Raw genomic sequence first — 27,654 nt, 5'->3', positions numbered from 1 at the left:
CGTTGTCCGATTGGATGCGGATGGGAAGATTCGACAGAAGAGACTGCCAGCGGATTAACGCAAGGAAGATTGCCCTGATCTCCAGAAGGTTGATGGGAAGGAGAGCTTCCTGGGTGGTCCAACGGCCCTGAGCCGTGTGTTGTCGGAAGACTGCTCCCCACCCGAGAAGGCTGGCATCGGTGGTGATGACCTGCCACTGAAGGGGAAGAAATGATCTTCCTCTCAGGAGAGAGGAGGACAGTGTCCACCAGGTTAGGGACTGACGGACCTGGAGAGGAAGGTGGACGGGACGGTCCAGGGAGTCCAAGGACCTGTTCCAGGTGGATAGGAGGAATAGTTGGAGGGGGCGGGTGTGGAACTGGGCGAAAGGAACAGCCTCCATGGAGGCCACCATCTTTCCCAGGACTCCCATGCAGAAACGAAGTGACCGAGGATCTGGGCGTTTGAGAAGGCGGACCGCCTTGAGGAGTACTGAGAACTTGTCCTCCAGGAGGAAGACCCGAGCTAAGTTCGTGTCGAACAACATGCCCAGGAAGGACAGTCGTTGGGATGGAATCAGAGAGGACTTGGTCCGGTTGATAATCCAACCGAGATGGGTCAGGGTGTCCAGGTCTAGACGAGTCTACAGTCTAGACGAGAGGACCCTTTGATCAACAGATCGTCCAGGTAGGGGATAATGAGGATCCCCCTGGAACGAAGGAGGGCCATGACCGCCGCCATGATTTTGGTGAAGACCCTGGGGGCAGACGCTAAACCAAAGGGGAGAGCCGTGAATTGGTAGTGTTTGTCCCCGATAGCAAACCGAAGGAATCTCTGATGCCGCACGCAGATGGGGACATGAAGGTACGTATCTTGGATGTCGACCGAGCAGAGGAACTCCCCAGGTTCCATGGCGGCGATCACTGACCGCAGGGATTCCATTCTGAAGTGGCGAGGTCGGACGTGGCGGTTGAGAAGCTTCAAATCTAGGATAGGGCGAAGAGACCCGTCCTCCTTTGGGACTACAAAAAGGTTCGAGTAGAACCCGGAAAAACGTTCTTCGGAAGGAACGGGAACTACGACTCCGGCGGCGACCAGAGACGTTACGGCTTGAAGCAAGCCGGGTAAATGGGACGCTTGCTTTGGGGGACGAGAGAGAAAGAAGCGATTTTCCGGGAGGGTAGAAAATTCGATCTTGTACCCGGAGGTAATAATCTCTCTGACCCAGGCGTCCCTGATCATTGACAGCCAGGTGTCTTTGAAGAGAAGAAGCCTGCCTCCCACCCTGGAAAGTCTCCCAGGTGGGGGCGACCCGTCACTTGGAACGGTATCTGTTGGAACGAGGTCCGGAAGACCTGGGAGGTGGAGCCCTGGATCTCCACATGGGAGCTGGCATATAAGAGGGTTTTCTACGTTCACGCGTGGTAGCGGGTCGCTCTTGTTGCGATGAGGAATCTGAGGCTGCAAACGGACGAAAGGGGCAAAATGTTCGCGGACCTTTTGGGTTAAAGAAGCGCTTTGGCTTGGACTGGGGGAGAGAGGTACTCTCGCGTCTGAGATAATTTGATCCAGACGAGCACCAAAAAGCCTGGAACCTTGAAACGCCAAGTTAGTGAAAGACTTTTTGGAAGTAGCATCTGCATTCCAAGCTTTGAGCCAAAGAATGCGGCGAATAGCGACAATGTTGCTGCTTGCTCTGGCTGAACAGGCTGCTGCATCTAAAGAGGCAGTGAGAAGGTATTTCCCTGCGTGGTTAATCTGGTCTGCGAGGTCAGCCAGCTCGGTAGGGGAGGCTGAAGCCAAAATGCCCCGACGGAGGATCTTGGCCCAGGCAGAGATGGCCTTAGCCACCCAGGTGGAAGCAAAACTGGGGCAGAAGGAAGCACCCGTTGCTTCGAAAGCTGACTTGGCCAGAGCCTCAATTTGTCTGTCAGATACGTCCTTAAGAAGATCGGCGCTAAAGGGATAGAGCACGTCCAGATGTTTTCTACCCGAAAAACGTTTTTCAGGATATTCCCAGTGTTTAGACAGGGTAGACTCAAACTCATCATGGGTAGGAAAGGAGCGAGAGGGACGTTTCACCCGCTTAAAGGAGACAGAGGAATCCTGGGAGGAAACCTCATCTTGTTTTAGTTTGAGGGTTTGCGAGATAGCCGAAATAAGACTATCTACGACAGCCTGCATGCTAGAAGTCTGGTCTGAATCGGAGTCAGAACCGGACTGGGAATCCAAATCAGACCCAATGTCCTCCTACCGCACCGCAGAGGAGAGATCTGTGTCCCCCAACGCACGATGTCTCTTGTGCACGGAGCTGCTGAGGCAGGAAGTGCCAGCGGTGAAGAAGGGGCGGAGCTGTGCTGTGAGGAATAAGCCAAGGCTCCTGATAGGGCCGCACTGAAAGGGAAGGGCGTGCCTGAGATGTAAGAGCTCTCCTGAGTGGAGGAGGAAAAGAGTGCTGAAAAAGTGCGCCCGAGGAGGGGGCGTGGCCGGCGGCAGCGGTGAAAGTGAAAGTAAAAACGGCCGGGACTCTGAAGCGCTGTACCTGCATGTTCCGGTTCTACAAGTAGAGGGAGAGAGGATCGTCCAGGGGCCCGATGAGAGAGATGGGTCGCTGGAAACAGAATCCTTCGTCCAGAAGACGGCCTCGACCCCAAAGACAAGGGGGAGGGTCACCACTGGTGACCACCGTCTTCCTCTCAGCCCTCTCCGAGGAGAGGGGTGAGGGGGACTGTTTGGCAAGGACCGCCACCATAAAAAACCCTGGAGCACCTGGGAGGGTGACAGGGGATAATGTCCTGCCGGCGGTCTGAGAGTTGCGATGCGGGCGACACCACACTGCTCGCTCAGCCGCCCTCCTGGGGAGGCAGGGTGGAAGATTGCACCCTGAATCCCTGAATGCTGTGATCTGAAAAAGAAAACATTAATAAAAACAACAAAACCTGTAAAGGAATCAAGGTTAGCAGCGGATCTGAAGATCCAGGTCCGCCTCCTACAGACACTAAGCACAAACTGAGGTACTTGGTGCCTGTCGGTGGGTGTATACTGCCAGGGAGGAGCCAAGCCTTTTTTCCTTTTTTGCATAGTGTCAGCCTCCTAGCAGCATACACCCATGGTTGTCCTGTGTCCCCCAATGAAGCGATAAAGAAATACACATTTTCATTTCTGTCATACCACTTTGCATTAATTCCTGTAAAGCACCTGAAGGGTTAATAAACTACCTGACAGCAGTTTTCAACATGTCTAGGGGTGCTGTTTTTAAAATGGTATCACGTTTGGGGGTTTCCCAGTATATGGGATCCCTAAAGTCACTTCAAACATGGATAAGTCCCTAAAAAATAAATTTTGTTTATTTTCCTTGAAAAAAATGAAAAATTGCTGCTACAATTTTAAACCTCCTAAAATGCTAACAAAATAAAATAACATTTTACAAATGGTGCTGATGTAAAGCCGACATGTGGGAAATGTTATTTATTAATGGTTTGCTGTGGTATGACCATCTGGATTAAAGGGATAATCATTCAAATTTAGAAAATTGCTAATTTTTTTAACATTTTTCTCAAATTTTTGATACTTTTTATAAATAAACACAAAACATATTGACCTAAATTTACCATTACCATAAAGTACAATGTGTCACGAAAAAACAATCTCAAAATCACTGGCATTTGTTGAAGCGTTGTAGAGTTATTATCACATAAAGTGACACTGGTCAGATTTAAAAAATTTGGCTCCGTCACTAAGGGGTTAAAGGTGTTGTTGAAGTTAAAGCGAACCTGTCAGCAGGATTTTGCAGGCACTGTCAGTTTGGCAGTGTTACACTGATTAAAATGATACCTGGGGTAAAGAAATACGTCTTGTGGTTCTTGTGGAATCAGTGTTAGAAGTTTTCAGTTAATGATATGCATATGCTCCAGGGTGGGACTGTAGGCAGAGTCTTACCTTCCTGCTCTAAGCCAGAGAAACCAAGGAAAGACTTGACCACATGCCGTCCCGAAGCACAAACATGTTCCTCATCATAAACACAGGGAGAGAAAGTTTGTTGCTGCTCACATGTCCGTTATTTTTTGCGGTCCATGCAAAATTGCAGAAACCTTTACGATATTGATCAGAGCCCCGGATCAAACTCAACAATGCAAATCTATGGGTCTATGAACCAAAAAAAAATCGGACTGCACTCGGATGTCATCAGAGTGCTGTTTGTTTTTCATGGACTGTTAAACATGAGAAGGTGGAGAAATCTAAAGACAAAATCACTAATAAAACTTGGGACATTTTTCTCTTATGAGAAAATCTGTTGTGTGAACGAGGTCTAAGAAGAGGCAATGGTAACACCTATTTTTTAAATTTATTAAAAAATTTGTGGTAGAAATTACAGAGAAGCTGCGCAGTACAAAACTTTTAAAGAAGACGCGCCATAATTTTTATTTTATGGGCACTACAACTACTAACCAGAACAGAGATGATAAAGAAGATTCTTTCAAGCTCAATTTCTTGGAAATTAAAAAAATGAAAAAAAAAAAAAAAAAGCAAACATGCCTTTATCCTCCAGTACCGCGACATCCGTTCATATACCCCAACCGTGCCATTAGACAGCGCGTATCCAAATCGGCTGGAATACATGGGGCACATTGCTGTTATCGTCTAAAATAAAAAAAAGAAGAAATGCAGATTTGACATATGTGGACACTGAGAATATTTTGCCACAGATATGCAGTAAAGATCTGCACCTGTGAACAAACATTCATATTAGAAAGTGATATTCATAAAATCCTTAAAGGGAATCTGTCAGTAGGATCTACCCTCCCTAAGCCGTCTATATGGGCATGTGGGTCATAGGAAGCTGAACAAAATGACACCTTGATATCTGCAATCTGATGTCTTATTCCAGAGAAAGTCATAGTTACTCACCGATAACGGTGTTTCTCGGAGCCCATGACAGCACTACGGAGAGAGGGGATCCGCCCTTCAGGGACAGGAAACCTACAGATAAAAGGGTGGTACCTCTCCCTCGCATCAGTTGGTTTACAGAGCATCGGAGGACCTCCAGGTTAGTTACAACAGAGAAAACATATTATAACATTGCTTATTAGAGGAACACCGTGCCTATATTATATTAGGTAAGTTATATGTAAGAAAAGTGCTCACCGCACTCGTGATGGGAGGGAATAAGCGGGTGCTGTCATGGGCTCCGAGAAACACCGTGAGTAACTATGACTTTCTCGGTCTCCCATGACAGCACCACGGAGAGAATTACAGAGATTAAGCTTAGGGAGGGACCACAGCCTCGAGAACCCTTCGCCCGAAGGTTAAGTCGGACACAGAGGCTAGATTTAATCTATAGTGTCTAAAAAAGGTTGATGGTGATGACCAGGTGGCCGCTTTGCAGATTTGCTCAATTGATACCTCTGACCTCTCAGCCCATGAGGTAGCTACTGCTCTTGTGGAATGTGCTTTTATACCGTCCGCAATCGTATTCCCTGTGGATGAATACGCCAAGGCTATTGCCTCCTTTATCCACCTTGCCAAGGTACCTTTGGATGCCCGGAATCCTTTTCTGGGACCCTGAAAACTGACAAACAAAGAGCCTTCCTTCCTATATTCCCTGGTGGAATCTAAATATTGGACTAGACATCTTCTGACATCTAAATTATGGAAGTTTCGCTCTTTCTTATTTTTAGGGTTTGGGCAAAAGGACGGCAGGGATACTTCTTGTGACCTATGAAATTTTGATGCCACTTTTGGCAAATAGGCCGGGTTAGGTCTAAGAGTGACTCTGTCATCTAATATTTTTGTAAAAGGTGGGTTAGAGGACAGGGCTTGAATGTCACTTATTCTGCGCGCAGATGTTAAAGCTACCAGAAGAATAGTCTTAAGTGATAGTGTTTTTATGGAAATTGTGTCTATGGGTTCGAATGGAGGACCCGTTAGTGCAGAGAGAACTAAGTTTAGGTCCCACGAGGGTATTTTTTGAGTAACTAAAGGTTTTGATCTTGTTACCGCTTTAATAAATTTTACTACCCATAGATTGGCCTCAATATTTTGATTATAGAGTGCTCCCAGAGCTGCTATCTGTACTTTTAGAGTACTGACCGCCAACCCCTGTTCCAGACCTTTTTGTAGGAATTCAAGTATTTTATCAATAGAAGGCCCATCCTGGACTTTCACTTTGGAGATAGATAAGAATTTTCTCCACGTTTTCCCATATGTTTTAGTAGCAATAGGTTTTCTACTTTTTAACAACGTAGTTACTAAGTTGTCCGAAAACCACTTTCTTTTAATGGTCCCCGTTCAAAATCCAGGCTGTTAAATGTAAGTTTGACTCCTGTGGGTGGAAGATCGGTCCTTGCTGTAGTAGGTCTGGTATATTCGGTAGGATCTATGGGTCTGAGACCGATAGCATCCTTAGCCAGGAAAACCATGTCCTTTTTGGCCAGAATGGGGCTATAAGGATCATTTTTGTTTTGTCCTCTCTGACTTTCTGAATGACTGCCGGGATCAGAACAACTGGAGGAAAAGCATATGTTAGTTTGTGGGTCCATGGAATCAGAAAGGCATCCAGAGCCTGGGGATTCCCTTCCGGGTTTAGTGAGCAAAACATGTTTACTTTTTTGTTTTTGGAATTGGCGAATAAATCTATTGTTGGGGTTCCCCACATTTCTGTAATCTGGTTGTAGATAGATTGGTTTAGGGACCACTCGCCTTGTTTTAACTGAGTTCTACTCAAGTAATCTGCTTTTTCGTTGTTTGACCCCTGAATATGTAGTGCAGAAAGGGATAGTAGATTTTCCTCTGCAAGACTGATCATTTTGGTGGAGGAACTCATCAGTGATCGAGATCTTGTTCCTCCCTGGTGATTTATATACGCTACTGTCACTTTGTTGTCTGAAAAAATTCGGACATGATGTCCTCGAATGTAAGTTAGAAAAAATAGAAGAGCTCGATACACCGCCCAAAGTTCTTTTTGGTTCAAGGATGCTGATAGTTCCTGAACTGTCCAGTCTCCCTGAGCCACTCTGTTTTCCATGTGAGCCCCCCACCCCCTGGGACTCACATTGGTTGTTATTACCCGAGATATTTTTGGTACCCAAGGGATTCCCTTTGAAAGGTTTTGGTTCTTTCCCCACCAGAGAAGGGAATGAATAACTGAGGAATTTAGAATGATGCGACCTTCTAATTTCTTTTTTAGTATTGGCTGCCATTCCAGTATATGCCATTGAAGCTCTCTCGTGTGGAATTGTGCGAAAGGTACTGCTGGCAGACATGAAGAGAGAGAGCCCAGTAGCGACATCGCCCTCCTTAGAGTCATGGAGGGGTTGTGTAGAGTTCGTGCTATCATAGTCAATATATTGTCCTTTTTGGAAATTGGGAGTCGGCATTCTTGAACCTGGGAGTCTAATGTTAGTCCCAGAAACTCCTAAATTTGACAGGGTTCCAACTTTGATTTTTTTATATTTATGAGCCAACCCAAGTCCGTCAGAATAGTTATCACTCAGTCCCGCTGTTCCCTGCAACTTTGAGCCGAGTCGCTTGCAATAAGCAAATCGTCCAAGTAAGGGACTATTAATATATTTTGTTCCCTTATGTGGGCCATCATTTCCGCTACTATTTTTGTGAATACTCGCGAAGCAATTGAGATCCCAAACGGGAGGGCTCTGTATTGGAAATTTTTTACTTGTTCCTCTTTGGAGACCGCCATCCTGAGAAATTTTTGGGATTGTTTGCGGATGGGCACATGGTAATATGCGTCGGTTAGGTCTATCACGACCATGTAGCAGTTCGGGAAAAGGATTTTTATGGTAGATTTTATTGTCTCCATTTTGAATTTTTGATTTTTAACGTATTTGTTCAGGTTTTTTAGATTTATTATCGTTCGAAAAGAGCCGTCGGGTTTTGGCACTAGAAATAGTGGGGAGTAAAATCCCTTCCCTATTTCTTGAGGGGAGATCTCCTGAATTACAGATTTCTGTAATAGGGAAATAATTTCCTTTTCTAGTGCGGTTTGCTCTGCTGCTGAAGACCTTGTTCTTGTTACTACATAATTTTTGGGGGGGTAAAGAGAGAAAATCTATTTTTAGACCGGACTGAATTAGATTTAAAATCCAGGTATTGTTGGGTATTTTCTTCCAGGCGGGAAGGAATGAAGTGAGTCTTCCCCCCACCGTAGGGAAAATGTCATTTATAGGGTTTTTTGTCACGGGAGGTGTTGCCAAAAAGGTAACCCCTATCTCTTCTTCTTCCTTCTTCCCATTTACTCTGCTCTCTGGGGGGGTCTTCAGCGAAAAAATCTCCCGTTCCGAAAGGACTGTCTGAATGGAGCTGGTCCCAGGTTTGGGAAACCTTTCTTTCGTCTGGAGATCCCCCGGCCAACTTTTAAGCCATAAAGTTCTTCTGGCTGCGTTTGAGAGGGCGGCGGCCTTGGATGTTAAGCGCACGGAATCTGCTGAGGAATCCGCTAGGATTGAATCCAGCATCTTATTCCTGGGTGACCCGTCTTTAATCTGTTTTTCTGATTGGTCAATCCACACCATTAAAGATCTGGAGGCGCATGTCGCAGCAACCGCAGGTCTCAAGCTACCCCCAGCCGATTCCCACGCCCCCTTAAGAAAAGTATCCGCTTTTTTGTCTAAAGGGTCTTTAAGGGTACCCATATCCTCAAACGGGAGAGCAAATTTTTTCGAGGCCTTGGCTACTGCGACATCCAATTTAGCTGCCTTGTCCCAGGAAGTAGACGCCTCGTCTTCGAAAGGATACTTCCTTTTAAGCGAGGGTACTGAGGAATTTCTCCTATCAGGTTTCTCCCACTCTTTTTTAATCAGTGTTTGGACGTTGGTATTTAGGGGAAATGTTCTCCGCTTTTTCTGCCCCAGACCACCGAACATTATATCTTGAGCCGTTCTATCGGGTCGGGGATCCTCTACCCCCATAGTAGCTCTAACTGCTTTTACTAGAGTATCTACCTCCTCCAGTGGGAAGCAGTGATGGCCCGAATCTTCGTCGGAGGAAAATAAAGAGGAATTAGATTTGTTAGAATCCGTGTCCTCAGATGAAGACTGGTCAGAGTGGGAATATACCGTTTCTTTTTTCTTATCTTTCACTTTTTTGAAAGATGTAAGGGCATTCTGAACCTCAGATCTGATTATCGTTTTTAGCTCAGATGCGAAATACGTAAGCTACTTACGGGTAGCGGTGTTTTTCAGGAGCCCATGACAGCACCACGAGAGAGGGGATCCGCCCTTCAGGGACAGGAAACCTTCAGACATAAAAGGGCGGCACCTCTCTCCTCCGTCAGTTGGTTTACAGAGCATGAGAGAATCTCCTAGGTTAGTAGCATATCAACATTAAAACATGGTACAATTCACCCAGTGAATAAAACTTAGGACCCAATGTAAAGAAGGTGCTGACCCAAACAAGAAAAGAGGGTAGGGAATATAAGGGTGCTGTCATGGGCTCCTGAAAAACACCGCTACCCGTAAGTAGCTTACGTATTTATTCAGTCGCCATGACAGCACCACGAGAGACTTTCAGAGAAGTAAAAGAGACTAGGGAGGGATAACTGCTTCAAGCACCCTTCTCCCAAATGTGAGATCTGAGGAGCTACCCAAATCTAGTCTATAGTGCCTAAGAAAAGTAGACGGAGAAGACCATGTGGCCGCCTTACAAATGTCTTCAATCGATACTTCCGATCTTTCTGCCCAGGAAGTAGCCATGGCTCGAGTGGAGTGAGCTTTTATACCCTCCGGGATCTGTGCACCACCTGCTGAATAAGCCAGAGAAATCGCCTCCCTGATCCATCTAGCTAATGTGTTTTTGGACACCCTAAGTCCTTTCCTAACCCCCTGGAAGGATACAAATAGGGAATTATCCTTCTTCCACGCATCGGTAACCGAAATATATTTAAGAAGACATCTTCTCACATCTAGCAAATGGAATTTTCGTTCTTTATCATTAGTGGGGTTAGAACAAAACGAAGGCAAAACAACTTCCTGTAGTCTATGGAACTTTGAGGCTACTTTCGGAAGGTAAAGAGGATCAGGTTTTAAGATAACTCTGTCTTCTCTAAACTGCATGTAAGGAAGCTGTCTAGATAGAGCCTGCAGGTCACTAACCCTTCTTGCGGACGTGAGTGCGACTAATAGGGCAGTTTTGAAGGATAGGATTTTAATTGGCACTGTGTCAATAGGTTCAAATGGTGTTTCCATTAGAGCGGAAAGCACAAAATTTAAGTCCCACGGAACCAATTTTTGTTTAATTAGAGGTCTGGACCTAGACGCGGCCTTGAAAAATCTGGATATCCAGTAATTATTGGCTAATTTATTATTATACAGAGCCCCCAGAGCTGATACTTGGACTCTGAGAGTGCTTGTGGCCAATCCCATCTGTAACCCTTTTTGCAGAAATTCCAAAATTTTCTTGACACAGATTTTTTGGTCAATACGTGACCCTGAAACCTCTAAAAAAAATTTCCAAATTCTAACGTAGATATTTGTTGTGGATGGTTTTCTACTTTTTAGTAGTGTGTTTACAAGGTCCTGAGAAAACCCCTTTGCTCTTAATAGTGACCTCTCAAATTCCACGCCGCTAGGTGTAAATTGGCGACTCGTGGATGGAGAATTGGGCCCTGGGAGAGGAGATCCGATGTTTCTGGGAGAATCCACGGCTGAGAGATAGACATTTTCCTCAGCCAAGGAAACCATGATCTTCGAGGCCAGAACGGGGCTATCATGATTACCCGGGCCTTGTCTTCCCGTATCTTCCTCAGAACTAATGGTATTAAATTTAGAGGGGGAAAGACATAAGCGAGATCGAAGTGCCATGGAATTAGGAGAGCATCCACTGCGTAAGGGTTTTCTCTGGGATTTAAGGAGCAGAAACGGTGTAGTTTCCTGTTTTCCTTGTTCGCGAAAAGGTCTATGTCTGGGCACCCCCATAAGCGAACAATCTGATTGAAGATAGTCTGGTTCAAGCTCCAGTCTCCCTGACCGAGTTTGTTGCGGCTTAAGTAGTCGGCCATGACATTGAGTTTCCCCTTTATGTGGAGAGCCGTGAGAGACAGAAGGTGTTTTTCGGTCATCTGAAAAATATGATCCGTAACATTCATTAATGAATTTGATCGAGTACCCCCTTGGTGATTAATATAGGCTACAGTCACTTGGTTATCTGAGAGCACTCTGACATGTCTACCCTGAAGATGTATGAGGAAACTACTTAAGGCACGTTCCACTGCTAACAACTCTTTTAAGTTGGATGTCAAGTTCTGTTCTGATTGGGACCACAGTCCTTGAGTGCAGCTATTTCCCATGTGCGCTCCCCATCCCCTGGGGCTAGCATCTGTAGTTATTATTCGCGACACGTCGTTTGTCCAGGGAACCCCTCTACGTAAATTTGTTGTGAGTGTCCACCAATATAAAGATTGTATAGATTCAGTAGATAGTGAAAATATACTGTCCAGGTGTCCTGACAAGCAACGGGTGTTATGTAATATGTCCCACTGCAGCGGCCTAGTGTGATATTGGGCCCAGAGAACCGCCGGGATACACGATGTAAGGGACCCTAAAAGAGACATTGCTCTTCTTAGCGAGATTGATGGGTTGTTAATTATTTTAATCACCAATTGAGAAATCTTATCTACTTTTGTGTCTGGAAGGCGGCATTCCTGTATGCTAGAATCTATGACCAGACCCAAAAACTCCTGTATCCTAGAGGGTTGTAACCGGGATTTTTTAAGATTAATTATCCACCCCAATTCCTGTAATACTGATGTTACTTTCCCCAATTGGTCAGTACAGTGAGATTCCGAATGACCAACGATCAGCAGGTCATCCAGATAGGGTATTATTAAGATGTCCTGCTCATGAAGGTGTGCCATGACCTCCACCATTACTTTAGTGAATACCCGGGGTGCGACCGCGACTCCAAAGGGAAGTGCTCGGTACTGGAAGTGTTCTATAGAGCCATTAATTGAAACTGCCACTCTGAGAAATTGTTGGTGGTCTGTGTGTATTGGGATATGGTAATAGGCGTCTTTTAAGTCCAAGACAACCATGAAGCAGTTGTAAAATAAGAGCTTTATTGCCGTTTTTACCGACTCCATTTTGAAGGAGGGAATCAGTAGAAATTTATTCAGACCTTTCAAATTAATGATTGTACGGAAAGATCCATCAGGTTTTTTGACCAGAAAGAGAGGGGAATAGAACCCCTTACCTTTCTGTACCGTGGGTACTCTAACCAGCACACCCTTTTGCTGTAGATCTCGGACCTCCGATTCTAGAGCCAGCTGTTCTGTGGAGGAAGAACGGATGGGCGTTATACAAAATTTGTTATAGGGAAAAGTCTGAAATTCAAATCTTAGACCAGCCGAGATGACACTGAGGATCCATGGGCTGTTAGAAATTTTCAACCAGGCAGGGAAGAAGGCTGAAAGTCTTCCCCCCACCTGGTCCAGCAGTCATTGAGGCTTTTTATAGTCCCGAGAGGTGTCAAAGATATAGCCTCTACCTCTTTTTCTGTTACTGTCCCGCCTGGATCTTTCTCTAAATGATCTTCTACGGTTGTACCATCCTTTGTTGTATTCCCGTCTATATGGGGGTTTTCCCAGGAAGGGGAACCGTTTTTTATTATCACCAGCTTTCTCTAATAATTCGTCCAGTACAGGCCCAAACAAATGTGCCCCTTCACAGGGAATGCCGCATAATTTTGACCTTGCCTGTAAGTCTCCCGGCCAACATTTAATCCATAAAGCCCTGCGGGCTGCATTTGATAGAGCCGAGGACCTTGCGGCTAATTTTACCGAATCTGCCGAAGCGTCTGAGAGAAAAGCTGCTGCCTCCTGAATTATAGGAAGGGAAGACAGGATTTCACTCCTAGGGACTTTGCTCTTAAGTTGGTCTTTTAGCCGGTCAAGCCACACCATTAGTGACCGAGCCGTACAAGTGGCTGCAATTGCTGGTCTTAGAGATCCTGCCGCTGTTTCCCAGGTCCCTTTAAGAAAAACGTCAGCCTTTCTATCTAACGGGTCTTTTAAGTTGCCCAAATCTTCGAATGGTAGCGAGGATTTTTTACACGCTTTGGCCACCGCGGCGTCTAATTTCGGGGCTTTATCCCAAGAGGACGATGACTCTTCCTCAAAGGGATACCTTCTCTTGAATGTCGGTGGGAGTGAACCTTTCCTTTCAGGCTTCTTCCACTCCTTTGTAATTAGAGTTTTTATTTTTTCAATCACCGGGAAAGATCTACGGGACTTTTTGTCCAACCCTTTAAACATTATGTCCTGCATAGACCACTCTGACTGAGGCTCCTCAATCCCCATAGTGTTATTTACCGCTTTAACTAGCCGATTCACTTTATCAAGTGGCAAACAGGAATATCCTGATTCAACGTCTATAGATGAAGAGGAAGACGGAGAGGAATCCGAGGTTAACTCAGCCGAGTCTGACTCAATTTCTGAAACTGGAGAAGCAAGTTTCTTCCCTTTAGATTTTGTCTTTTGGGAAAGAGACCTAATAGAACCCCTGACCTCTTGTCTAACCATATCCCTCAAGGAAGACGTAAGGTCAGAAGCTTCTTCCTCTATAAGGCGCTGTATGCAAGGCCTGCACAGTTTTTTCTCATAAGCATCCGGGAGTAGATCCCCACACTCGCCACATTCCCTGTGTTTGGACTTGGCGGTACATTTTCTCCCCTAATAGGATAAAGGGGGACATAACAGGGACAAAGGATCACTAGGTGAACTTTCACGTAGATCACTTACCCAGACGCGTAGTGAATGGTACCGTAGATAATGGGGTGTCCTTTCTGGCCAAGGTAGTCTTATGACCTGAGGACTTGCTTGACTTTTGAACATTTTTGACTCCACCAGCGCGACTACTGCCACTAGATCGACGCTGGGAGATGGCACGGGTCTCTTCAAGAGGCTGAGGCTGCTGCCGCACCTGCGGTGCTTCCTGCTCCGGTGACTCCATTATAATAAAGGGTCAGAGACATGCAGCGGCCGCCATATTGCCCTTAAATACTGCCCCCAAGCGGTACCACCCCCAGATGGGGGTCAGCAGGATAATCCAGGTGTCCTGCCCGGTATACATCTAATTGGCCCCCACTACTAGAGCCGCGCCCCCAGCCCAGGCCTCGGCACATCACCGCCCCCGCCCCATAACGCCGATAGGCCCGCACGGCGATCGCGCGTGCGCAGCCGCGCCAATGGGTCACGCCGCTGCGTCACCAGGAAGCGCCGACGAGGACGTCGCCCGGGAACGCCCCTTCCGGTTACAGGCGCTCCCATTGAAAGGCAGGAAAACAGAACCGCCCCATCCGGCGCGGCCACCGCGCATGCCCAGCCGCGCTAATGGACCGCGCCGGCCGCGTCATTAGGAAGCGCCCCAGAGACACCGCCGGGACGCCCCAGCACACGCGGCGAGCCCAGAGACATATGGCCGGTGCGGAGGCAGGATGTGACCGGACCCGAGGCGCAGACACAGCTCCAGAGCAGGTAGCGTATACTTACCTCGTACCTGTGGCAAAAAAGGGTCACCCAGAAGCAAGCCATGTCTGAAGGCTGCTTCTCTCTGCTGACACCTGACACAAGCAGTCCCCCTGCTGTGTGGTGCTTCCGGCGCCCTGGCTAGTCCGAGGTAGGGGCCCTCCCGCTACCTGCATCGGACTACCAGGACTGGGAAATCTTCCTTAATCTTCAACCTTCTTCATGAGGTCTTGTCTGAAGAGGTTCACCTGTCAGGGACAGGAAACCAACTGACGGAGGAGAGAGGTGCCGCCCTTTTATGTCTGAAGGTTTCCTGTCCCTGAAGGGCGGATCCCCTCTCTCGTGGTGCTGTCATGGCGACTGAATAAATCGGGGGTCTCTTCGCATAATAACCGTTGTATACATAATTTACAAAGCTTTCTGTTCCAAGCTACCGGCAAAGCTTTGTTACAGGTGGGGCAGGACTTATTTTTCTTTTTCTCCAACCTCTTCTTTCCCTATTAAGGGAGAAGAAGGAACCCATTATAAAATATGAACTTTCTCGGAGGTAACTCACCATTCAGACGTGGACGTAGGTACCGGTTCTGGAGGAGGGCCCGGGTCTGGTAGAGGAAACTCTTGAGGAGGAGAGTTGGTCACTGCAGCAGATCTGCTGCGCTGCGTGGAATGACTGCTGGACCCACTTCTCCTGGTACCCTTAGGGTCTGTCTGCTTCCTATGGTGCTGGTGCTGCTGCTGCCTTGGCTGCTGCTCCGGTTCTTGCTGCACGTCGCTGTCCTCCATGTTTCCAGGGAGTTAGTGCAACAACCATGTGTGCACTATTTGAATCCGGCGCCACCCCCGGCGTTCGGCGTATTTCCGGCTCCTACGTCACGTCCCTCGGGCAGAAAAAGCTACTGCGCATGCGCACGGAGATGACCCGGAAGTCCTGCCGCGTTTCCGGAGCGGCGGCCATCTTTGTACACCCGGAGCGTGTGCTTGTCAGCACAGGAGCTCCGGGTGTCTCAGCGCCCCTTCCTCTCCTGAGAGTGGCGGCGATTCTCCCCCCTCACACCCTGAAGAACCCCTCGGTTCCAGTGATGGTGGCTTCGGGCACCGGATGAGCCGCGGCAGGAGCCTCCTCGCTGCCGGAACTCGACTGTCCGGTCCCGGTCCTTTGAATACGGCGTCTTCTTGCAGGTAACACCGAAAAGAGGTTCCCCGTCAGGGACAGGAAACCAAATGATGCGAGGGAGAGGTACCGCCCTTTTATCTGTAGGTTTCCTGTCCCTGAAGGGCGGATCCCCTCTCTCCGTAGTGCTGTCATGGGAGACCGAGAAATCTGCATTTTTCTTAATATTCAAATGAGCTGTTAAGATCTATGGGCCGGACATAGATCTCCCAGAGAATCTGCCTCCAGAGCTTATTACCAGTGTGAGACATTTAATGACTGACAGTCTGCTCGCCTGACCTCCATGTCCACTTTCATTTACAATAAGCTCTGGAGGCAGATTCTTGGGGAGATCTATGTCCGGCCCATAGATCATAACAGCTCATTTACAGAAAATTGTGTATTTCTCTGCAATAAAACATCACATATCAGACATCAAGGTATCATTTTATTCAACTTTATATGACCTACATGCCCATATAGGCGGCTTAGGAGGGTTGATCCAACTGACAGATTCGTTTTAAGCATTAAACAATTCATTGTAATCCTATAAATACCCTGTAAATACAATATTACCAAGCATCTGAGAGAAGTAGTCTGGTCTTCTGACATGTGTAGACTTGGACGACACTTAGTTTTGCTATAGCTTTATGAGCTTCTTAGACAACTGACAAACTTCTCACACTTTAAGACTGAAAGTGACAATGATCTGGGATGGTACATCACAATAGCTCGTTAGATTACACTCATCTTTGATTTACTTTACATCAGATGCTTTCTATGAGAGATGGAAAAGGGCCTTCAACAAGACCGCTCATGTCTATGGGGAATCCAGCTTCACTTGCCTCTGTCTCTGTCATCTCAGCGACAATCTCATCTTCTTTGAACACTCTTATATCAAAGTCTTCAGATCCAACAAGAAGCTGCAATAAATCATGAAAAAAATAGTATGTAAATGCTTCAATCAAACCAAAGCAAATGCAGTACTGTCATGGACTTAGGACAACCAGTATCCCCCAAACACTTTGGCTTCCAAAGGTAGGCGATGTTTGAGCGCTCGCTAAAGAGTTTCATGGAGCTGAGCAGCAAATGACAGGTCCCGTTACAGGGATCAGGGAGGGCCCCAGTGGGTGGACACCCTCCAAATCCGTCAGCAGGTAATCTGAGAGCAGCATGATGTAGAGGCAGAGACCCTGATTCCAGTGATGTGTTACTAACTAGGCTGCTTGCTGTAGTTTTGATATAATCCCTGTTTTCTCTGTTGTAGATGCAGCAGTGCTCAGAATGCTGAGCTGTGTATAAAGCAGCCTACATCACTGATTGGCAGCTTTCTGTGTAAACTGTAGATAGTCAGCAATCTAACAATCAGTGCTGGAAGCGGCGTTACACAACTTAGCCTCACTGACAGGCTCGTGAGACCTAGTCCGACAGTGATCGTCTCCTGCTGATAAAACACTGCTTGTATTGAAATTATAACACACAGACTAATAGGTGATACATCCGTGGAATCAGGCTATCTTGGTGTAGATTATGCCGCTCTCAGATTAAATACCAAAAACCTGATGACAGATTCCCTTTAAATAATCTATAACATGACATAAGCCCCCCTCATTCCTTGTTACATACAATCTGCACATGAAAGTGGACAGTCTATACTGACAATTCTAAAAAAAAATATTTAATTAACATTTCATCATACCTGGATTTAAAGGATATCTCCTGAATGCTCACCCCCATCTTTAAAGAAAGTTATTCCAGGAATCAGGTGATCACCAGGGGTCCCCCAGCCATTGATGGTGATCACCAGGGGTCCCCCAGCCATTGATGGTGATCACCAGGGGTCCCCCAGCCATTGGTGAGGCAGGGCAAGTAGTACTAAATGGCATCTAACCCTATCTGGAAGAAGCCACAATCACTTCTGATATCCTTACCTCTTTTTTCCCATCTCCATCGAAATCACACAAGGCGAGGGAGCGCACATTGTCCCCTGTAACCTGAAACACATCAAACAAGAAACGTCTCACAGAACAGCAGATGAATTACACAGACAGAAAAAGTCACGTCAAAGATTACACCCCTACTGAGGTCTATGGAAGTATGAAAGGAAGGCGAAAATCATGGCCGATATAGAGGGATTTTTGGTACTTACCGTAAAATCTCTTTCTTGGAGCCTTCATTGGGGGACACAGGACAACCATGGGTGTATGCTGCTGCTGCTAGGAGGCTGACACTACGCAAAAAAAGGAAAAGGCGTAGCTCCTCCCACTCAGTATACACCCACCGACAGGCACCAAGTACCTCAGTTAGTGCAAAAAGCAGTAGGAGAAGCAACAGAACTCATAATAGTAAAAGTACCAACTAAACTTGGGCCTCCAGGCCCCAAACACGGTACCAGAACAAACAAGTAGGGAGGGTGCTGTGTCCCCCAATGAAGGCTCCAAGAAAGAGATTTTACGGTAAGTACCAAAAATCCCTCTTTCTTTATCGCTTCATTGGGTTACACAGGACAACCATGGGACGTCCAAAAGCAGTCCCAGAAAAGGGTGGGTAGAAAGGAAATGAGAAAAAGGTCTCAGGTCGGCCGGTGTGCGACTGCCGCCTGCAGTACCTTCCTACCAAGACCTGCATCGGACGAGGCTTAGGTATGAACCCGATAGAACTTCGTAAACGTGTGCAAAGACGACCAGGTTGCGGCCTTGCAAACTTGCAAGGCGGAAGCCTGGTGACGAACAGCCCAAGAAACTCCGACAGCTCTGGTGGAGTGAGCTCGCACCCCCGAAGGAGGACGTGCCTCATGAAGACGGTACGATTCTGAAAATGCCGAGCGAATCCAGCGGGAGATAGTGGATTTAGACGCTTGAAGGCCCTTCCGACGACCCTCGGAAACAACCAAGAGAGAATCCGATTGACGGAAGGGAGCGGTTCTAGAAAGATAGACCCGAACGGCCCTGACCACGTCAAGCTTGTGAAGGGACTTCTCCAAAGGATGAGCCGGAGAAGGGCAAAATGATGGAAGGACTATGTCCTCGTTGATGTGGAAAGCCGAGACCACCTTGGGAAGGAATTCGGGAACCGGTCGAAGAACGACCTTATCCTGATGAAGAATCAGGAAGGGGGAACGGCATGACAGGGCTGCCAACTCGGAGACCCTCCTGATAGATGTAATGGCAATGAGGAAGGCGACCTTCCAAGAGAGAGAGGAAAAGGGCACGTCCTGAAGAGGCTCAAAGGGAGCAGCCTGAAGAGCACCAAGGACCAGGTTAAGGTCCCAAGGATCCAAGGGAGGACGGAAAAGAGGGGCGATATGCGCAACTCCCTGTAGAAAAATCCGAACCTGGTGAATAGAGGAAAGGTCACTCTGGAAGAGAATCGACAGAGCGGACACTTGTCCCTTGAGTGTGCTGAGGGATAAGCCCGAATCGAGACCAGACTGGAGGAAACCGAGAAGATACGGAAGAGAAAAGGACATTGGAAAAACTTCATTGGTTTCGCACCAGCGAAAGAACGCTTTCCAGTACCTATGGTAGATACGGGAAGAAGCCGGCTTTCTGGCTCTGATCATGGTCTGTATGACCTGGGAAGAGAGACCAGAGTTTTTCAAGACTGCGGCCTCAACGGCCCTGCCATTAAGCTCAGCGACTGAGAACTCTGGTGGTAGAGAGGTCCCTGCGAGAGGAGGTCTGGCCGATACGGGAGTCTCCAAGGAGTATCGGCGAGCATATTTACGAGCTCGGCGTACCACGGCAGCCTTGGCCAGTCCGGCGCTATCAGTATGACTGGAATCCCTTCCAACTTGATCTTCTTTACCACCCTTGGAATCAAGGGGAGGGGAGGGAACAGGTAGGGAAACTGAAACTGGGACCATGGAATTACCAGAGCGTCGTGGCCGACGGCAAGAGGGTCCCGGGATCTGGCGACAAACTGAGGGACCTTGTGGTTTATACGGGACGCCATAAGGTCGACGTCCGGCGTACCCCAGCGAAGGCAAATTTGGTCGAAAAACTGCGGGGTGGAGAGACCACTCGCCCGCTGCTAGACCCTGGCGACTGAGGAAGTCGGCTGCCCAGTTTTCGACCCCGGGGATATGAACGGCTGATATGGCCTGAACGTGGCGTTCCGCCCACCGAAGGATCTTTGCCGCTTCTGCCATTACTTGGCCGCTGCGAGTCCCGCCCTGGTGGTTTAAGTATGCCACGGCCGTGGCGTTGTCTGACTGGATGTGGACGGGGAGACCCGTCAGAAGAGACTGCCAGTGTATTAGCGCAAGGAAGACTGCCCTGATCTCCAGAAAGTTGATGGGAAGAAGAGCTTCCTGGGTGGTCCAACGGCCCTGAGCCGTGTGATGTCGGAAGACTGCTCCCCACCCGAGTAGGCTGGCATCGGTGGTGATGACCTGCCATTGAAGGGGAAGAAATTATATTCCTCTCAGGAGAGAGGAGGACAGCGTCCACCACGTTAGGGACTGACGAACCTGCAGAGGAAGGTGGACGGGGCGGTCCAGGGAATCCAAAGACCTGTTCCAGGTGGATAGGAGGAATAGCTGGAGAGGGCGGTTGTGGAACTGGGCGAAGGGAACAGCCTCCATGGAGGCCGCCATCTTCCCCAGGACTCCCATGCAGAACCGAAGCGACCGGGGAGCTGGGCGTTTGAGAAGACGGACCGCTTTGAGGAGAACTGAGAACTTGTCCTCTGGGAGAAAGACCCAAGCTAAGTTCGTGTCGAACACCATGCCCAGGAAGGACAGTCGTTGGGACGGAATCAGGGAGGACTTGGTCCGGTTGATAATCCAGCCGAGACGGGTCAGGGTGTCCAGAGAGACCTGGAGACTCTGAGCACAGTCTAGACGAGAGGACCCCTTGATCAACAGATCGTCCAGTTAGGGGAAAACGAGAAACCCCCTGGAACGAAGGAGGGCCATGACCGCCGCCATGATTTTGGTGAAAACCCTGGGGGCTGACGCTAAACCGAAAGGGAGAGCCGTGAATTGGTAGTGATTGTCTTCGATTGCGAATCGAAGGAATCTCTGATGCCGTACTCAGATGGGGACATGAAGGTACGCATCTTGAATATTGACCGAGCAGAGGAACTCCCCGGGTTCCATGGCGGCGATCACTGACCGCAGGGATTCCATCCTGAAGTGGCGAGGTCGGACGTGGCCGTTCAGAAGCTTCAAATCCAGGATAGGGCGGAGAAACCCGTCCTTCTTTTGGACTACAAAAAGGTTTGAGTAGAACCTGGAAAAACGTTAGTCGGAAGGAACGGGAACTACAACTCTGGCGGCAACCAGAGACCCCCACGGCTTGGAGCAAACCGGGTAAATGGGACGGTTGTTTTTTTGGGGGACGAGAGAGAAACACCGGATTACTCACCGGTAATGCTCTTTTATAGAGCCACGACAGCACCCACTTGAGAGAGGGGATCCGCCCCTAGGAACAGGAAACCCTATGGAGAGATAAAAGGGGCGGTCCCCCTCGCTCCCACAGGTGGGTTACAGAGATTGCGAGGAACCGCCCACCAGATTTAGTAGGCAATTTGATTTCATCATTTATCATTAGTTAACTTAAGTATGGCTAACTACAAGAACCAAAACACCCTTAATCGTGCTCCTATATAAAAATAACTTATTAGGGTGGGAAGTAAAGGGGTGCTGTCGTGGCTCTATAAAAGAGCATTACCGGTGAGTAATCCGGTGTTTTCTCTTCGCCATGACAGCACCCACTTGAGAGACTTTCAGAGATAGTCATTTGGGAGGGATCACAGTGTTAAGAACTGATCTACCAAAGGACAGGTCAGATGAAGTAGATAAATCCAATCTATAGTGATTATAGAAGGTAGTAGGAGAAGCCCAGGTTGCGGCCTTACATATTAGTTCTATTGGAACTTCCGCTCGCTCGGCCCAGGATGATGCTATCGCCCGAGTGGAATGTGCTTTTACGGTCTCAGGTGGGTTCTCCCCTTGAATAGGCCAGACATATTGCATCCCGAATCCACCGAGATAAAGTACCCTTCGTGATTCCATCTCCTTTTCTATGACCCTGGAAGGAAACAAAGAGAGCCCTGCTCTTCCTCCAGGCGCTAGTTCTATCTAAATAGGCTATTATGGCTCTCCTCACATCTAATGTGTGGTATTTTTGTTCTTCCTGATTCGTAGGGTTATCATAGAAGGAGGGAAGGAAAATTTCTTGTGATCTATGAAATGTAGTGCATACTTTGGGTAAGTAGGCAGGGTCCGTTTTTAGGACAATTCTATCTGGAAATATAGACATAAACGGTGGATCTATCGACAATGCCTGTATGTCACTCACTCTTCTAGCCGATACTAACGCGACAAGAAGAGCTGTCTTGATGGAGACGTGTTTTATGTGAGCCGAATGTAGTGGCTCAAAGGGGTGGTCTGTCAGAGCTTCGAGGACTAAATTGACATCCCAAGGTGGTACATGGGGAATTTGAACTGTCTCCGACCTTTGGCAAGCTGCGATAAACCTGGCTACCCACTTGTTACCTGCAATATCGTGACCATATAAAGCACCAAGCGCAGAAATGTGTACTTTTAAGGTACTGACAGACAGACCCAAATCGCGCCCTTTTTTGAAGAAATTCTAGAATTATAGGAACATGAATTTCGTTTGATAGTGCTGTCGGGTAGAGGTTTAAAAATTTTTTCCACACTCTCACATAAATAGATGTGGTGGATTTTTTCCTACTCAATAGCAGAGTGTCAATTACTTTGTTAGAAAACCCTCTCATCTTTAGCAGCTGCCTCTCAAATTCCAGGCTGTCAACCGTAAACCCTTCACATGAGGGTGGTTGAAGGGGCCTTGGAAGAGAAGATCCTGATCCTCCGGAAGGATCCACGGGTCTGAGATAGACATGGCTCTCAGCCAGGAAAACCATGGCCTCTTGGGCCAAAACGGAGCTATTAAGATCACGTTTGCTCTGTCCTCCCTTATCTTCCTGATCACAGTTGGAAGAAGTATTAATGGGGGAAAGGCATATGCTTTCTGGAATGTCCATGGGACTTGCAGAGCATCGAAGATATCTGGATTGTCGGATCGGAACAATGAAGCGAACCTTTTGACTTGTCTGTTGTGTCTGGTCGCGAAAAGGTCTATCTCGGGAGTGCCCCATTTTTTGATTATCATTAAAAAGATACGACGGCTGAGAACCCACTCTCCTTGGCGGAGAGTGTGGCGGCTGAGGAAATCCGCTTTTGGATTGTCGACTCCTCTTACATGCAGTGCTGATAAGGATAGGAGGTGCTCCTCTGCTATGGATAGAATGTCGCCGGCTATAGACATGAGAGCTTCTGATCTTGTTCCCCCTTGGTGGTTTATGTATGCCACCGCTGTCATGTTGTCTGAAAAGATTCTTGTATGCGTTCCGTGTAACTGCGGAAGAAATTTACATATGGCATGATAGATAGCCTTCAGTTCTTTTTTATTAGAAGAATCGTTCGATTCTCTAAGAGACCACAGACCTTGAAATATTTGATCTCCTAAGTGTGCACCCCAACCACTAGGACTGGCATCGGTAAAGATTGTTTTTGAAGGTTTAACCACCCAGGGAACCCCACTGGTAAAATGACTCTGGTCTAACCACCAGGTAAGAGAATTTAACACGTCTGTTGGTAAAGATAACCGACTATCTAATTGGCCTTGTAACCTCTCTTCTTCCTGTAGAATTTTATACTGTAATTTTCTACTATGGAATTGAGCCCATGGGACAGCCGGGATACACGATGTGAAAGAACCAAGAAGGGACATCCCTTCTCTCAGAGAAATTAGGGGGTTATTAATCACCGATTGTACTTTTGTTTATAATTGTTAATTGTTTAGAGTCAGGAAGAAAGCACCTTTGATTTGTAGAATCTAGAATAAGCCCTAGGAATGTTTGTCGAGTTGTGGGGGACAATTTGGATTTTTCCCAGTTTACTAACCACCCCAATTCCTGCAGGGATGAAATTGTATCAAGTAAACGTTGATGGCATTGGGAAAAGGAGTTGCCCACTATCAAAAGGTCATCTAAATATGGTATTACCAGTGTGTCTTTTAATCTCAAATATGACATTACTTCTGACATTAATTTTGTGAAGACTCTCGGAGCTATCGACAGTCCAAAAGGCATTGCTGTATATTGATAATGCCTTACTTGACCTTCCATCATAACTGCCACCCGTAGATATTGCTGATGTTCGATGAAGATTGGTAGATGGTAATACGCATCTTTAAGGTCAAGTACTGCCATAAAGCAATGGGGAAACAGAAGCTTTATAGTTGATCGTATAGACTCCATTTTAAAGGTTTGGTTTTCTAAGAAGATGTTTAGTCTTTTCAGGTTAATTATTGTTCTGAACGATCCGTCTGGTTTCGGACTCAAAAATAAAGGGGAATAAAAACCCCTTCCTTTTTGCTGAAAAGGGACTTCCACTAGTACCCCTTTGGACAGGAGATTTATTATTTCCTGTTCTAAGGCCTCTTGTTGTGATTGAGACCTTAAGGAAGTCAATAAGAATGAGTCCGGAGGGACTCGGGCAAATTTTAATTTTAGACCCGTAGATATAAGGCTAATTGCCCATGGATTGGAAGTCATTGTCAGCCACTGTGAAGAGAAGAAAGACAACCTACCACCAACGGGTAGATCTGTCCTAACGGGGTTTATCCTCAGGTTTGAATGGACGTTTTCCGAAAAAAGCTCCTTTCTGTTTAAAGTCTTTATTAGCCCAGCGGTCTTGGTTTTTATAGTCCTTTCTTCTATTAAACATGGGCTTTCAGAACGCTCTCCTATAGGATGGAAGATAAGTATTATTGGGGAACCCCTTCTTCCTCTCACCCGCTTTAGTTAGTATTTCATCTAACTTGGTACCAAATAGGTACTCACCCTGGCATGGAAGACCACATAATTTAGACTTCGTTTGGGGATCTCCTTTCCACCCCTTTAGCCATAAGGCTCGACGAGCCGCGTTAGACAGACCTGCCGATTTGGCAGCTAGCCGTATGGAATCAGCTGAGAAATCCGCTAAAAAGGCTGTAGCTCCTCTGATTAATGGTATGGAAGAGATCAGTTTATCCCGGGAAAGGCCACTTTTTAATCCTTCTTCTAAATCATTCAACCAGACTAACATGGACCTGGCAGTGCATGTGGCCGATATAGCCGGCCTGAAAGCTCCTGTACAGGATTCCCATGCTCTTTTTAAGAGGGTATCAGCTTTCCGGTCCAGCGGGTCTTGTAAAGAGCCGGAATCTTCAACAGGTAGTAAGGATTTCCTAGAAGTGGAAGCCACTGCTGCATCTACCTTCGGGGCTTTTAACCATATAGAGAAATCTTCGTCATTAAAGGGATAGCGTCTTTTTGACGAAGACGGCAATCCTCTTTGTCCCTGGCTTTCCCACTCCTTTTTTACTAAATTTTTTATTGCTGGAATTACAGGGAAAGAAGGTTTTTTCCTTTCAGACAGGCCTGCAAACATCACGTCCTGTGGTGTTTTAGGGATTTTCGTATCCTCAATGCCCATGGTATTACAAACTGATTTAACTAAATTGTCGATACTGTCTGTGGGAAAGCATGTATCCCGCTCATCATCTGAGGAAATGATCCTTGGGGAACCATCCGAATCTTTATCTTCAATATCAGAAGACTGCTCAGACCTGGGGGAATTGTATTTTTTCCTACCCTCGGGAATTTTTTCCGAGCTTCGGAAGGCCTGTAATTCTTCCCGAATCATACTCCTTATATCTTCCGACCTTACTGAAGACTCCTCACGTAAGGTGGATTCGATGCAAGACTGGCACAGTTTTTTTAAGTAACTATCCGGGAGTGGCTGAGAACATAAAGCACATTGCCTGTGTTTGGTTTTCCCTGTTCTTTTTGCCGGCTGATGAGGAGGAGACGGAGGCACAGATGGAGGGACCGACCGGCCTGATTTCTTATCTCTGGCGCTTTTAGAAGATGAAGACCTGCGACTGCTGCTTGTCCGGCTACCAGGCGTAATAGCGGTGACTTCGGATGAAGCCATCGCCGGGTCCTGGGGAGATGCCATGATGGACGCCGGAGGATCAGTGTCGGCGTCCTTTTGTAATGGGGGCCGCCATCTTCTTCCTGCCGCACCCGGAAGTGACCGCTACATCCGGGTCGCGGCTATGCTGTATGCGCCTGCGCTCCCATCCAGCATCAGCACAGGCGCCGTTCTCCTCCTGAATCACCCCGGAAGTTGCGATACTGCTTCCGGGGGATAGTACACCGGACCCACGCTGCCTGCGCACCATCGGAGATGGCGCCGCAGGATCTCCTTACCCCAGCGATACGGTCCCCGCAGGTCCGCTGGGTGGATCTTCGTGAGCCAGGCGACTCCCCGGACCCGGCCTCACGGTACCTGCCAGCAGAGGGGGGAAGCTGCCATAGGACCCCCGACGCTGCTTCCAGCTTCTGGAGCCCTTGCCGTCCCATAAAGGTAAACTGCGCAAGCGGCATCCAGGCTGGGTATCCTCTTCTCTCCAAGCGTTTCCCGTAGGAACAGGAAACCAACTGTGGGAGCGAGGGGGACCGCCCCTTTTATCTCTCCATAGGGTTTCCTGTTCCTAGGGGCGGATCCCCTCTCTCAAGTGGGTGCTGTCGTGGTGAAGAGAAAAGAAGCGATTTTCCGGGAGGGTAGAAAATTCAATCTTGTACCCGGAGGTAATAATCTCTCTGACCCAGGCGTCGCTGATATCTGACAGCCAGGTGTCTTTGAAGAGAAGCCTGCCTCCCACCCTCGGAAGACTCCCAGGTGTGGGCAACCTGTCACTTAGAACGGTATCTGTTGGAACGAGGTCCGGACTGCCTGGGGGGTGGAGCCCTGGACCTCCACATGGGAGCTGGCTTGTAAGAGGGTTTTCTGCGTTCGCCCGTGGTAGCGGGGCGCTCTTGTTGCGATGAGGAATCTGAGGCTGCAAGCGGCCGAAAGGGACGAAATGTCCGAGGACCCTTTGAGTTAAAGAAGCGTTTTGACTTGGACTGGGGGAGAGAGGTACTCTTGCCACCAGTCGCGTCATTTGGAGGTAGCATCTGCATTCCATGCTTTCAGCCAAAGAATGCAGCGAATAGCGACAATGTTGCTGCTTGCCCTGGCCGAACAGGCTGCTGCATCTAGGGAGGCAGTGAGAAGGTATTTTCCTGCGTGGTTAATCTGGTCTGCGAGGTCAGCCAGCTCGGTAGGGGAGGCCGAAGCCAAAATGCCCCGGCGGAGAATCTTGGCCTAGGCAGAGATGGCCTTAGCCACCCAGGTGGAAGCGAAGCTGGGACAGAGAGAAGCACCCGCTGCCTCGAAAGCTGACTTGGCCAGTGCCTCAAACTGTCTGTCCGATGCGTCCTTAAGCGACGCGCCATCCGGTAAGGAGAGAACCGTCTTGGAAGAAAGACGGGAGATCGGCGGATCGACCTTGGGAGACTCAGCCCACTTAGAAAGAAGGTCGGCGCTAAAGGGATAGAGCACGTCCAGACGTTTTCTACCCGAAAAACGCTTTTCAGGATGTTCCCAGTGTTTAGACAGGGTAGACTCAAACTCATCATGGGTAGGAAAGGAGCGAGAGGGACGCTTCACCCGCTTAAAAGAGACAGAGGAATCCTGGGGAGAAGCCTCGTCTTGTTTTAGTTTGAGGGTTTGCGAGATAGCCGAAATAAGGCTATCTACGACAGCCTGCATGCTAGAAGTCTGGTCTGAATCAGAGTCAGAACCGGACTGGGAATCCACATCAGACCCAATGTCCTCCTCCGAAGAGGGGAATTGGGAGGAGGAGAGCAGTTTGAGCGCTGCGGAGGGACCCGGAGAACTAGACGAAGAGCCAGAAAGAGTCCTCTTTCTAGAGCGGCTGGCTGATTTGTCTCCCTGAGGTTCAGGGTCAGGTGCGACCGACTCGCCATGGGGGACGGTCGGAGCAATGTTGGCTGTAGGTAGCTGTGGAAGACGTTCAAGCGCCTGGACCAGGGACTGAGACACCTTAGTCAAATCAGAGACCGACTGCGAGATAGCAACGGCCCACTCAGGGGGAGGGGGAGCGCCCCATCCCAAGAGTCAGAA

The 27,654-nt window shown here is 47.9% G+C and overlaps 1 protein-coding gene across 2 annotated transcripts in view; it reads right to left on the bottom strand.

Moving 5' to 3' along the window:
- The window catches only part of BBS2 (Bardet-Biedl syndrome 2), a 77,809-nt gene that overhangs the window by 28,698 nt on the left and 21,457 nt on the right, over nucleotides 1-27,654 (bottom strand). For both annotated transcript variants that reach the window (XM_077288290.1, XM_077288291.1), the window contains exons 5-7: nucleotides 17,534-17,596; nucleotides 16,448-16,525; nucleotides 4,516-4,620 (exon numbers count right to left, since the gene is read on the bottom strand). In XM_077288290.1, coding sequence (XP_077144405.1) covers nucleotides 4,516-4,620; nucleotides 16,448-16,525; nucleotides 17,534-17,596 — 246 coding nt within the window. The remainder of the gene's footprint in view (nucleotides 1-4,515; nucleotides 4,621-16,447; nucleotides 16,526-17,533; nucleotides 17,597-27,654) is intronic.

This window comes from Ranitomeya variabilis, chromosome 2, assembly GCF_051348905.1.
Source record: "Ranitomeya variabilis isolate aRanVar5 chromosome 2, aRanVar5.hap1, whole genome shotgun sequence".
Lineage (NCBI taxonomy): Eukaryota > Metazoa > Chordata > Amphibia > Anura > Dendrobatidae > Ranitomeya > Ranitomeya variabilis.
The sequence above is the reverse complement of the archived record's forward strand: the minus strand, read 5'-3'. Positions and strand labels throughout refer to the sequence as shown.